The 12,110-nt window shown below is 46.0% G+C and overlaps 2 protein-coding genes across 8 annotated transcripts in view; both read right to left on the reverse strand.

The window, feature by feature from the left end:
- Positions 1 to 2,584: 2,584 nt before the first annotated feature.
- On the reverse strand, positions 2,585 to 4,901 carry B3GALT9 (beta-1,3-galactosyltransferase 9). The gene has a single exon (XM_083160505.1). The coding sequence runs from the start codon at positions 4,124 to 4,126 to the stop codon at positions 3,113 to 3,115; it is 1,014 nt and encodes a 337-aa protein (XP_083016631.1). The 5' UTR covers positions 4,127 to 4,901; the 3' UTR covers positions 2,585 to 3,112.
- A 3,965-nt stretch (positions 4,902 to 8,866) lies between these two features.
- VAV2 (vav guanine nucleotide exchange factor 2) overlaps positions 8,867 to 12,110 on the reverse strand; it is a 160,641-nt gene continuing 157,397 nt past the window's right edge. For 4 of the 7 annotated variants that reach the window (XM_083158574.1, XM_083158575.1, XM_083158576.1 and 1 more), the window contains 3 exons: positions 11,484 to 11,570; positions 9,843 to 9,997; positions 8,867 to 9,760 (listed from right to left, as the gene is read on the reverse strand). In XM_083158574.1, the coding sequence (XP_083014700.1) occupies positions 9,713 to 9,760; positions 9,843 to 9,997; positions 11,484 to 11,570 (290 nt within the window). In that variant the 3' untranslated portion in view covers positions 8,867 to 9,712. Of the gene's footprint in view, positions 9,761 to 9,842; positions 9,998 to 11,483; positions 11,571 to 12,110 lie in introns of those variants that run through there. The other 3 variants (XM_083158578.1, XM_083158579.1, XM_083158580.1) reach the window with 2 other exon arrangements.

A 12,110-nucleotide genomic window follows, 5' to 3' on the forward strand; every position in this document is an offset into this window, starting at 1 on the left:
TTGAGGCACAATTCAGATTATCACCGGCACAGCTCCTCTACATCATAGCAGGATATAGAGTGGTTCTCAGCTGGGGGTGGGGGTATAATGGCAGGGAAACAGCACACCCCAAAACCATAAGTAGTGCCTTCAAGTTACAGACAGGCCAGTGTTTACAATAAAATAACATTTAATACACAAAAAACATACGGATATGCTTAGGGATGAATTCACACAAGGTGAAATTGCATTTGACATTTATTGCATACTGTGCTGAGTGGGAAGAAGGGAAACATCACAGTGACTACATAGTTAAGGATTAGACCAGAGGTTCTCAAACTGTGCCGGGGCACCCTGGGTGCTTTGGGAGACTTGCAAGGGAGGTGATCCAGGACCAATCCAAATAATTTATGGTTATAACGCAAAAGCAGTGCTTGTGGCTTCCAATAATAACAACATCTGTGGACAAACAGAAACCAATCCTGTCCCTCACCACATAACTGACCCGAAGGATGAGATATAAAAACAATCTACTTCCTTTTATTTTTTTCCCTCTTTCCCCTTTTTTAATAAAAACCTTTTTAGGTTAGCGGTGAAAAAAAACATACTCTAGGGAGCAGTGATTCAAAGAAATGACGGAACCCCTGCATTAGACAATTACACTGTAGCTGGAAAACATCTACCTGTGCTCCATATCTCTACCTCTCCCCCCTACCAACCACAAAAATAAATAAAACACACACACACACACACACACGGCAATCTACTCCTCACCTCTATGAGGTGAAGTACTACCAGTGACCACTAGAGGCTACTCCATGGACCAAATTACTCCTTTGTGTGCTAAAAGAGGTCACATAGCAGAAAGTGAAAGCTATTTTTGCAGGGACACCGGTCTCTCAAACTTGCTGGATATGTAGAGAGGGAGCTGTTAAGACAGATAGGAGGAAGGAGCAGGTAGGGACTGTGGGTGGGGTGGAGAGGTTGTGGATAACAAAAGTGTCACAGCTCAAAGTGAAATTAAAAGCTCTCACAGTTCAAAGTAAAAGTACATTGCAGAAGCTGTCGTTTTGACAGACTTTTAAACTAGTAAAATAAGAACTTATTCCTGTCGACCTAAAGCTCGCGTCGACTTTGTCAGTGTTGACCTAGTAACCGTCAACCATTAGCATTTGACCTAGACATTGTCTATCATCTATACTGTAACCAACATGATATGCTCACACGTAACATCTAGCAGAGGTTCCAGAGGTGGGGCTGCAGTCGACCTTTTGGTGTCGACCTAACGCTGTCTATCCTATGATCCTCACCCGCACTGCAGCCCCACCTCTAGAGCCATCATTGGTAACCTCTAATGCATATATTATGGTAATGACTTCATTATTTTGTAAACCAATCATATTAATTGTCCTTTATTGAATAAGGGGAAACGTATCAGAACTGAATAAAAATGCAGCAATATCCCCAGACTGGTGCGATGTCATATTATAGGCAAGATACACAACTTACAAGGACACAAGTGTGAAGAATGTCGACAGATAACATGTTGACATCCGCAGTGTCGAAAATTATATTTTGGTACAACCCCAATTGTATACAGTATGTTGACATTCTGACTGGAACCCGGCATAAATATAAAATATTTGGTAGCAGCGAGGCCAAAATGGAGAACTCACACGCATGACACATCCGTGGAATAGGTAATGACAATGCCTAGTACACTGGTACACGCTCCAGGAATCACAGATGAAGGGTGAATGGCGCAGGGGGCGTGGTCTGACCACACAAAATTGGGATGCAGTTGTTAGGTCGACAGGCAATAGGTCGACTGATAAAAAATGTTGACATACCTTAGGTCGATATGAAAATGGTCGACACAAGCAAGAGGTCAACATGAAAAATGTCGACATGAGTTTTTCCACTTTTTTTTTTCTGTAAACTTGGGCATGCGCTGCGCCCCACTAAAAAGCGCATTTAAAAAGTCATGTCTCCGTCTAAAGGTCTCTTTCAATTAAATAAACTTAGATCTACACTTAATACTTTCAGTCCGCTTAAAGATTGTCCTGAAGTGACTCCGCATCCTATTAGTCTCCTTTCATAGACGTTGGTTGGCCATCCAGAAGACTTGTCAGCAGCTGTGGTTCCAACGAGAAATGGAAAAAGAAAAAGGGGTCTTTAGGGGTGTGGCTCATTGGAACACTCATAATTGGGTTAAGCCCATATGGTCGACAGGGTCAATAGGTCAACATGTAAAAGTTAAGGGCCCCCCCATACACTGGGCTGATTTGTCCTAAAGGAAAAGTCAGACCAGTTTGCCCTTGAGAGTCCCCCGGCAGCTCCCCGGCAGGCTCACATGCGATTTGGCACTTGATGTGCCATATTTTTACGTGCAATAAATCGCATGCTACAAGCTCGGAGCTCCCAGCTGCCGCCGCTGCTCGGACAGACTCTGCTGCTTGCAACTACGAGCTGCCCGCCCCCCGCCACCACCAGCTGGCCGGACCCCACTGCTGGCTGCATATAGGTGTGTGCCAGCGGGGCTTCACCGCTGGCACACACCTAGGATCGGACACGACACATCGTGAGTACTAAAAAGCACCTGCGATGTGCCACTGATGGGTCCAATTGCGAGACATCTGATGTCCTGACGGTGCGAACACAGGGTCTGGATCCCATGCGCACGGGACCGTGCATCGGACCCGATGGCATGTCCCACACAGCCGATTTGGTCCGGTCACGGCCCGATCCGTCACAATCGCACCAAATCGGCTCAGTGTATAGGGGCCTTTAGACACCTGAAAGGTGACGGTACAAAAATGTTAACAGTCAATGTGGAAATGGTTGACAATTTTGGGGTTTTGTTTTTGTCTGCCGTTTACCATTTTAAACCATGTGACCACACTTAGTCTACCACTTTGCTCACCACTTTTGGGGCAATGTTGCTATTCCAAACAATAGTCCACATGAATACTAATTGATGATGTTGACCACTTGTGTTCCGACCAATGTTATGTCGACCATTTGCACCTGCCGACCTTAAGCGATGCCAACCTTTTGACCATTTGTACCGGTCAACGCAATGCATGTCGATCATATGGAGTTGACCTGTTGACCGATCATCCAGAGCCGGTCTCTAGACAGACAAAGCCCCATCCTTTATGTTGCCAGTGTTAAAGTACTTGATCCGGTCAAGATAGGACCATATTTTGCATGACACCATGCCATAATATATTTCCAGCTTGGAGCATCTGTCCCCTTCCTTCAGATCTCTCCAGACCACAGACAGTTCCTCGTCCGCTACATTGGAAGACGAGAAGATGACCTGGTAACAGCACCGGTTGTATCGGATGTGTTTGTCTCCAGAAAACCTGGAGCTGTGGATGGGAATAATGCCTGCCCATTGGGCGCAGATGCCGATGAAAATATCAGATGGTACTAAAGGGGTGACCTTGCCTGAGACCAGGTACATCTTCCTGGCCACCTCTTGGGAAATGACCATGGCTGAGCCACTGCAGTAGTCTGGGTAGTATGTCTCTGAATAGGATGACATTGGGACAAAGTTGGGACTGTGGGGGGCCCTGTCGGGTAGGCTTTGATGGATGACCCTTCCAGTGTATATATTATCAGTGTGCATTTCCAGGTTTAGCAGGAAACCAACCAGGCTTTCCACATTGACAAAGACCTGCTGGTCCGCTTTCAAGATGAATCTGGCGTTGGGGCAAAAGGTCACAACCCATTCCATCATCATGACCGTTTTAAATGTTTCGTTGGGATAGGTATCTAGAAAGCTTCCTTGCACGATGTCCATGTGCACAAGTGACTCGTTCAGGACGTCCGATTGTACCGATTCTATGGCCGACCTGCCCAGCATAAACACACTGATGACCACATGGCCCTGTTGAGTGGTTGTGTTGCCCCAGGTCTTCCTGATCCTTTCCCGTCTGCTCTTGTTATCCGGACTACTGAAGACGGACAGGAGCAAAAACACCTCTCGGCCGGAACACAGCTCTGACCCACTGACCACGTAGGACTTGGAAATGTTGTCCTTCAGAACATTCATGTCCAGCATCCTCGCTCTCTCTCTTATTTCTACAAATTTTCCATCTGTGTAGGAGAACGGGACAGCCTGCAGGAAATATTCCTTCATGAAGTCAGCACCGAACAGCAAGGCGTGGAAGAGGACAATGTTGAAGAGGATGAAACACCATTGGTGGGTTCGGAGGCGGCAGACTGTCACCTGCAAGGGCACAAGGTTAGGCGGTCAGTCAGGAAAGCAAAGAATTGTGTGTGGTCATAACGAGCGGATATAGACCCCACCCCAGTCCCATCTCTACCATAAGGCAGTTGCCTTGGGACGCCAAAATCTGGAGGACCTCCAAGTTGGACTATCGCTAAATTAAGGATGACTCTGCATTAAGTTCAGCAATGATGCCTCTTTCAAACATCGGAATCCCGACACACATAGAGAGAGAATAGAACCTGTGGCAAGAGCAGTGAGCCACTGAGCCACAATGGCCTACATTGCACTCACACTCGACGGAATATCGGCAGTCGGGATTTCAGTATAATGACTGTTGGAATACCCATTGTCGGAACGGCATGCCACACCCAGGGAGAACATCCCAATACATTTACTAGATGAAAGAGACCTCGTCTGTGTGAGCATATGGTAAAGAGTGTGTAGAATGTTTTTCACTTTCAGGGGTAATATAGTCCTATGAAACGGACACGGTCATTGTAGTCCTTTTCTGACGTTGCGTAGTGCAGTCAGTGCCACCATTGTGTGCTAACTATTCTATGGAAAGTTTGGACAAGTACCAAGCTATTGTATTCACTGAAGGAGCGAGAAAGTGCAAATCTATATAGAATGTACAGTATGCCTTATACCCCTTTTCCATCTACAACCCGGGTCACTCCCGGGATTTTGGGCCTGGCTTGTGAACACTTTTTTCAACAGAGTCCCAACCGGTCAATATGCTCATCTTGTTATACGCCCCGGCTGGGCTGTTACATATGGGGGTGGGTTGCTGTAACACTATGGGTGTCTGGCGGGCATTGCACAGTAATTCCCGGTAATATATGCGGGCCCATTAGCATATGTGACTGCTCAACGTTTTATGGGCGTTCCCATGAGAATGCTGGGCGTTCTCATGCTAATGGAGCCATCACGTTGGCGGGCAGCTGATATCACCGGATGTCAGCTGCCCGCCCACTTCCTTCTGAACGTGCACGGATATGTAGGAGTGCCTCAGACCACCCTTACATATGCGTGCTCGTTCCACATCATTCGATGGTCACTGACCATCGATTGATGTTGGTGTTCGCCTGCATGCTGCAAATGGATGTTTATGTAAAACATCCATTGCCAGCGAGTGCGAAGGAACGCGCCTTGCCAATGGTGGACCAGCGTACCATCATTCACAAGGCGGGGTTAGGTTGACTCGCAAGGATGCAAATACGCATCTGAATGAATCAACCAGAATTACCCCCACAGTATAAGAACCTCCCAATGATCACCATAATCAACATTTGGGTTCTGCTACGCTATGTGCAAACATGGGGCAATCAATCATTAGAAGTTTATAATAATTAATTAGGGGCTTAATTCACATTCATACAGGGGAAAATCATGTATGTAACCTACAGCGCAACACTGGCAAGAAGCCAACATCTATCAGGTTATAGACTGTACTAAATGATTTTATTACTTCTCTCTCATTGTAGTAGGGGGGTGGGGTTTGGGTGGTAGAGTCCAGTTAAGGAGAGCACATGCATTGTCTCAGCATTTAAGGATCATTGCATAGGCTGTGGCCGGTTTAGGCTGTGTGCATGGTATAGCTGTGTACACAATATTTGAAGGGCATATTTTTTTAAAGGGCAGCTTCATTATACCAGCGTTCCACCAAAGTGAAACAGAAGGAGAAATAACAACCACAACAAAGGACTACTTTGAGCGAGTTCACTTTATCCTCATACCATACAACTCCTGCCTGCATAATCTGGATATTCTTCCATAATAACATCACCTTTTGATATCAGCAAGAACATTCACTGTAACCATTAATGCTTGTATTTGCACTATCAGTCTTGAAAATGCCCAGCTGTCCCTTTAATGCCTCCACCTGTCCTGCACTTCCAATGTTAGTAGGAGTCTCCCAAGGTTCTGTTCTTGGTCCTCTTCTTCCCTCTCTCTCTATACCACCCTCTCTGGGTGAGCTCACTTTTATGCATATAATTCTAGACTTTACCTCTCCTTTCCTGATCTCTCTCCCTCTATCCTCACTCATTTCCAACTGTCTCTCTGCTGTCTACTCTTGGATGATTCAGCGCTTTTTAGACTTAATATGTCTAGGACTGAACTGATCATCTTCCCACCCTCCTACATAAAATCCAACCTTCTTTCATCCTAATTGCCTATGCTCACCTCTCCCCCTTCTGTGTCACCCCTGTCTGTCTAACCCTCCCCTTTAGTATGTAAGCTCTAACGAGCAGGGCCCTCTCTCCTCATGTGCCTTTCTTAGAATATATACATCTCAGCCACCCTGATTATTGCTTCAGTGTCCTGTCCCCTGATGTAACTATCCATATTTACCATGTATTTGTCCTAACTTGTTTTGTACTGTCATTCGTTACTTGTTTTTTGGTCATTTATGTATAATTCGCTGCGGAAACCTTGTGGCGCCATATAAATAAACAATAATAATAATAATAGGTTTTCTTTTGCTAGAACTGAAATTTAAGTTCACCCCCCACCCCGCTCACCCTTTATGTTGTCAGTCGCCATTACAGTATGTCGTGTGGCGTTATGTAGTGATCCACATATGCGCCCCACCAAACCGCTCAGAGGTCAATGTTAACGCCACCTAAGACCAGAGCAGTACCACCTGCTGTAGAACTAAAAGTCCCAGCATGTTCTGACACAATAACCAAGCATCCAATATTGCTACATGAATGAGCTTATTCCAGTGAGATAAAGGGTGACATGTACTAAGATTTGAGAGAGATAAAGTACAGGTGCCCATACACCGCACCAGAGTGCTGTGCGATGCGCGCTCCCACGGGCATCCTATCGTACAGCACAAAGTCTGTGCAGCCCAAGCTTTTTGAACTAGGTCCAGATCACATCGCACACAATGCGACGCGATCTAGTTCAAAACGCATGCGAATATTGTACTGTGTATGGACACCTTAACACCCAATCCGCTCCTAACTGCCATGCCAGCGGTGTTTGCTATAATCTCCAGGGTGTAGTACATCTCCTCTATCTCCCTCCAGGCTTAGTAAATCTGCCTGTGTGGTAAGGTGAGCCATGGGAGAAGGAGAATAAGCAGATCCGCCACTTACCTGCATGATACCTGGCAATGACCTTCCTCCTCCTCGCAGCTGTCTCTGTAGTATAATGTCCCTGCGCTTCCACCAGGAAACCCACAATGCCCTCCTTACCTGGCGATCAGCGGGTAACGTTATCCAGCACGGAACCTGAGACATCTCTGGGGCACCTGACCATAGCAGGGGTAACCGGACACCGGGCCAGGATCAGGTGCATGGAAAATACCATCCGGAACCTTCGCAGTTCTATCTCTGCCGGAATCGCTATAAAGGGGGAGATGAATCAAACCCCCTAAAGAAGAAGAGTAGTTGCCCATAGCAACCAATTAGAACCTAGTTCTTTATCTTGTACAATTTATATAATGATGGCTAGAATGTGCTTTGCTAGTGTTACAGTGGAATATCACCTTTAACGGAATGTACCCCTTATAATACGGTGTTATTTCGTAATTTACATGTTGATTCTACCCCTATAAATAAAAGTGCAGAGACTTTCTGTTTAGGCTACTAGAATGACTGCTCAATGTGTCTTCTTCCACTGCCTGGGATAAGGGAGGATCTGCTGGTTAGAGAGGGAAGCCTATTATTTAAGAGGATTGTGGGACACAGGTAAGACACTGTGGGTGATGCGACACTAAAAGTTCACTTGTCCATGCCCAGCCCCCAATACCTCGCCTCTACCTGGAGCAAATCTGTTATGATGACCCAAGTCCCATAGGAGAGGAGAACAAACGTAGCAAAGAAGAAGGGGTACATTTACTAATATGGGAGTGCTATTGAAAATGATATGTTGCCATAGCAACCAATTTTTTATTTATTTTTTTAGCACCAACTAGAAGATAATAGAATCTTATTGGTTGCAACATCCCATCTTCGATTAAACTCCCGTCTTAGTAAATTCACCCCGAAGAGTTTAAAGTGGGTACTTCTCAAGGGAAGCAGCCGCCATCCCTAACACACATGAAGCCTGTGCAATATGGTGTATGTAGGGACAGAGAATTACAGGACCACTCTATACAGCTGCTTGGGCACTTGTTCATTATACAGGCTCCTCCCATCTGGGAGGATGATTGCTGCAGCATCCTAGCACCTGTACTCCATACCTTTCCTGTATCATTTGTTTTTCTCGAACACACATCTGCAAGGGCGTAACTGCCATGGGTGCAAGGAGTGCAGCTGCTATGGGGCCCAGAGCTGAAGGGGGCCCATCTTTGCTGTCTAACTAATATGTTTTACATACATTTATCACCATCACTTGCTAAATAGGGGGCCCTTACAAACTTTTGCTCTAGGGCCTACTAATATCTAGGTACGCCTCCGCACATCTGTAACAGGTACAGTGCACAGCGCTATTCAGCTCCGGGAGGGGTGTGTCTTAGCAATTTAGATCTAAAACTGAGTACCAAAAAACGTGCAGCATGTGCTACGTGCAAAAGCAAACAGTATTTACCCTGCATGCAATCCTAATGTATTTGGTCCCCTATATATATATATATTTATATTTTTTTTTTTTTGTTACTTTGCTCCCATGGGGATATTCAATAAGTAAATTCTATGAAAACATAAAATGTACATTTATTGTGGAGAACATCATGGAGGTGAGCTGCCACAGGTGTACCAAAGCCCGGGAGAGTTACGGCGTTATTCCGTCCTTTCCAGCACAGATACGGAGATAATGTTTCTAGATGTCTTTCTGGAACCACCTTCATCATAGATAGTGTTTCTATAGGTTCCACGTGACCTAATTCCCCACAACAAATGAATTTCGGGGAACAGCACCACCCCCCCTCCCCCTTTTTATGGCTGAAAGATTCTGGACGTTATAAAATAAGTAGCACCGATCCCGGACAGCCCCGATCAGGTTTCTCAGAAGCTCTTTATTACAGGAATTGTCCCGTCACACCATCCTGGTGACACCGTCCATTATTTGGTTATCACGGGAAATAACTTTATGATCAGTCGTTTTCCGAGTAGTGACTGTCTACATAACGGGGGGTCTTGGGGTACGTTCCCTGGAAGACCGGTAGCAAAACGTGAGAACTTCTACCCCAAAGAGATGAAGCAGGATGGGATCTCCCCCAGCTGGGCCATGAATAGCGGCCTCATTGCGAGATCCCCTCCCCCTCCGGCTGCCGTCTCTCAGTCAGGACTGGAACACGAGAAGGAACAAACAGCCGCCAGAAATGGAATGAACGTAATTCCCTTTAGAAGACCCAGAGCCAACATTCCACGTACAGTTCATCTTCCCTTTCCATTGGTCAGAATTATAAATCTTATATACAAGTAATGCCAGCAAGGAAGACCAGCAGGGCAAGTCCAGGGGCTGGAATTCTGGAAGGAGTCACTGCAGGAAAGTCTAGGTCACCTGGAAGGACACAGAGACGTCATCTGGAGGACACCGGGGTCACTGAACCCCCTCCTCTTCCACATAGGTTGACGGGAACCAGCCAATCTGTAAGATAGATATAGATGGATATTAGGATGCGAAGCAACACGAGCAATGCTTACGGACGCCGACTATTCCTGGCTCTTACCTTGCCGTTAGTCTCTCCTTTCCACCATCCCTGATCCCCTCCTATCCGGTTGTAGATCTTCACCACATCTCCTTCCCGCAGCGACAGCTCGCGCATATCTCTGGCGGCAAAGTTGTACCTGGCGACTGCGGTCCCTACAGGTCGTGGCGTGAACACTGAGGAGAGAAACGGGAGGAGGTGCAGTCACTACAACATCCAGTCCGGGAGATGGACATAGCACGGCCCCTATCTGCAGGAAATGGGTTACCTAGGATACGATCAGTGCACAGGCAGCCATTTCATACAGCCTATCTGTTCACTAGGGGACAATAATGTGACAAAATGGCTGACTCAGCGACATCACCTGTTCCTAGAGAAACCCTGCTGCACCCACCAGGCATGGACGATGGGTCCCTAGCTACAAAAAGGCTCTCTGCTGAAGATGACGGGGACTAGGCTTGGGTAGTGGCAGGAGTAGAAGAGACCACACTTAATTACTCTGGTGATCCTTTTATACCCTCTATTTGAGGAAAAATTACAGTCCTACCTTTGCCTGTGTAAATAGAAACCAATGGGTTTTGCTCACTGCACATTGCCATATTTCTGGAAGTCTGAGCACATAAAGCAACTGATATATAAAGGAGGATATTCAGCAGCATAAAAAACATTACCCGTGCAGTTGTATGAAGAGAGGTCTCTTATATTTAAGGGCCCAGGACCATATGGTATAACCATCACTTCCTGGTCCGATATATGGGGCAGTTTTTAGGGGAGAATGGGAGCGAAGCCGGTGCAGGAAGCGACAGATGCTCTGCAGAATATTGCCGCAAGGAGTGTAGGTAAGGTCAGGTGACTATCCACGATGCATCATGGGCAGCACGGACGGTGTAATGGTTAGCATTACTGCCTCACAGCGCTGAGGTCATGGGTTCAATTCCCACCATGGCCCTAACTGTGCTGAGTTTGTATATTCTCCCCGTGCTTGCGTGGGTTTCCTCCGGGTACTCCGGTTTACTCCCACAATCCAAAAATATAGAGGTAGGTTAATTGGCTTTCAACAAAAATTAACTGTGTGCGTGTACATGTGGTAGGGAATATAGACTGTAAGCTCCACTGGGACAGGGACTGATGTGAATGTTCAAATATTCTCTGTACACTGCTGCAGAATATGTATGCGCTATATAAGAAACTGTTAATAAATAAATAAATATGTCAAAGTATATTACTAAACAAAGTAACACATTCTGAATAGTCAACAATAGCACCAGTACTCCCCATTATATACCTCTGTAAAACTTGTGCCAAACTATCACAGGCTCAGAAACCATTTAACAATGAGATACTGAAAATCCTATTCCTACATAAGAAACTCCAAACTAAGGGACCACAACAGCTGCACCGTGTGAGCCAGCAATTCCATGTGCCAAACCAATATGAGGATGCAACCAGTTACTGCCCCAACTGGGTCAGCTGTTCCCAGTGTCTTGGTTAGCTCCAGTCTCCTCAGTCGTGGTTCAGCCCACAGAATTGGCTCACGCGCTGTGTGCAGGTGTGGAACGCACTGTTAGCATAGTGTCACGCTTGGTGCAGTGCCCACAGACCACCACAAGGTGTCACCATCTCCCTACAAGTATTACAAACGCATGAGGGTATGAGCAGTACCTGACCAGAATGGAGTGGGCGGGTTCTGACAAGGAAAGTTGAGACCCTGAGGACTGAGAAAAGAAAAGTTGTAGGAAGCACAGGAAGCTGCAAAGAGTTCAGAGAAAACATAAAGGTAGAAGAATAGAAAGGAATAAAAAATAAACATTTCAAAGCAACGTAAATTCACAGAGCGAGCGGGAATTGCATTGTAAAATAACAGGAAAGGGAGTTAAGTCAGACTTAGTAGCAAAGCAAAAAAAAAGTAGTTAAATACAACAGACGGTGCAAAGTTGCTGCCGGCAATGGCGGGTCAGTAATTCCGCCTTAAGCATAAATATCTTTGCTCCGTTCGTTGTTTTTGCGAAGTGTCTCCAAGAAGTTGGAGTGCCCAAAATGCACTGCTGGAGCTTGTAGTTCTGCAAGGACTAGAGAACAACAAGTTGCCCCAGCGAATTAGTTTAACTACAAATATTCTATCTCAGTTCTTTCCATTCTAATACAATACTATAAATGTGCTGTGATCTGTTACGGCCAATCCAACAACTGCTTTTATCAGCCTGGAGTTGGGCTGATGAATGCCATTATTTTATTGGCTGCTAGTGGTCACATGACATTAGTCCTCGAGGCAGGCCTCATTTTGGTGGC

Source organism: Crinia signifera, chromosome 9 (genome assembly GCF_055691185.1).
Source record: "Crinia signifera chromosome 9, ASM5569118v1, whole genome shotgun sequence".
In the NCBI taxonomy this organism is placed as follows: domain Eukaryota; kingdom Metazoa; phylum Chordata; class Amphibia; order Anura; family Myobatrachidae; genus Crinia; species Crinia signifera.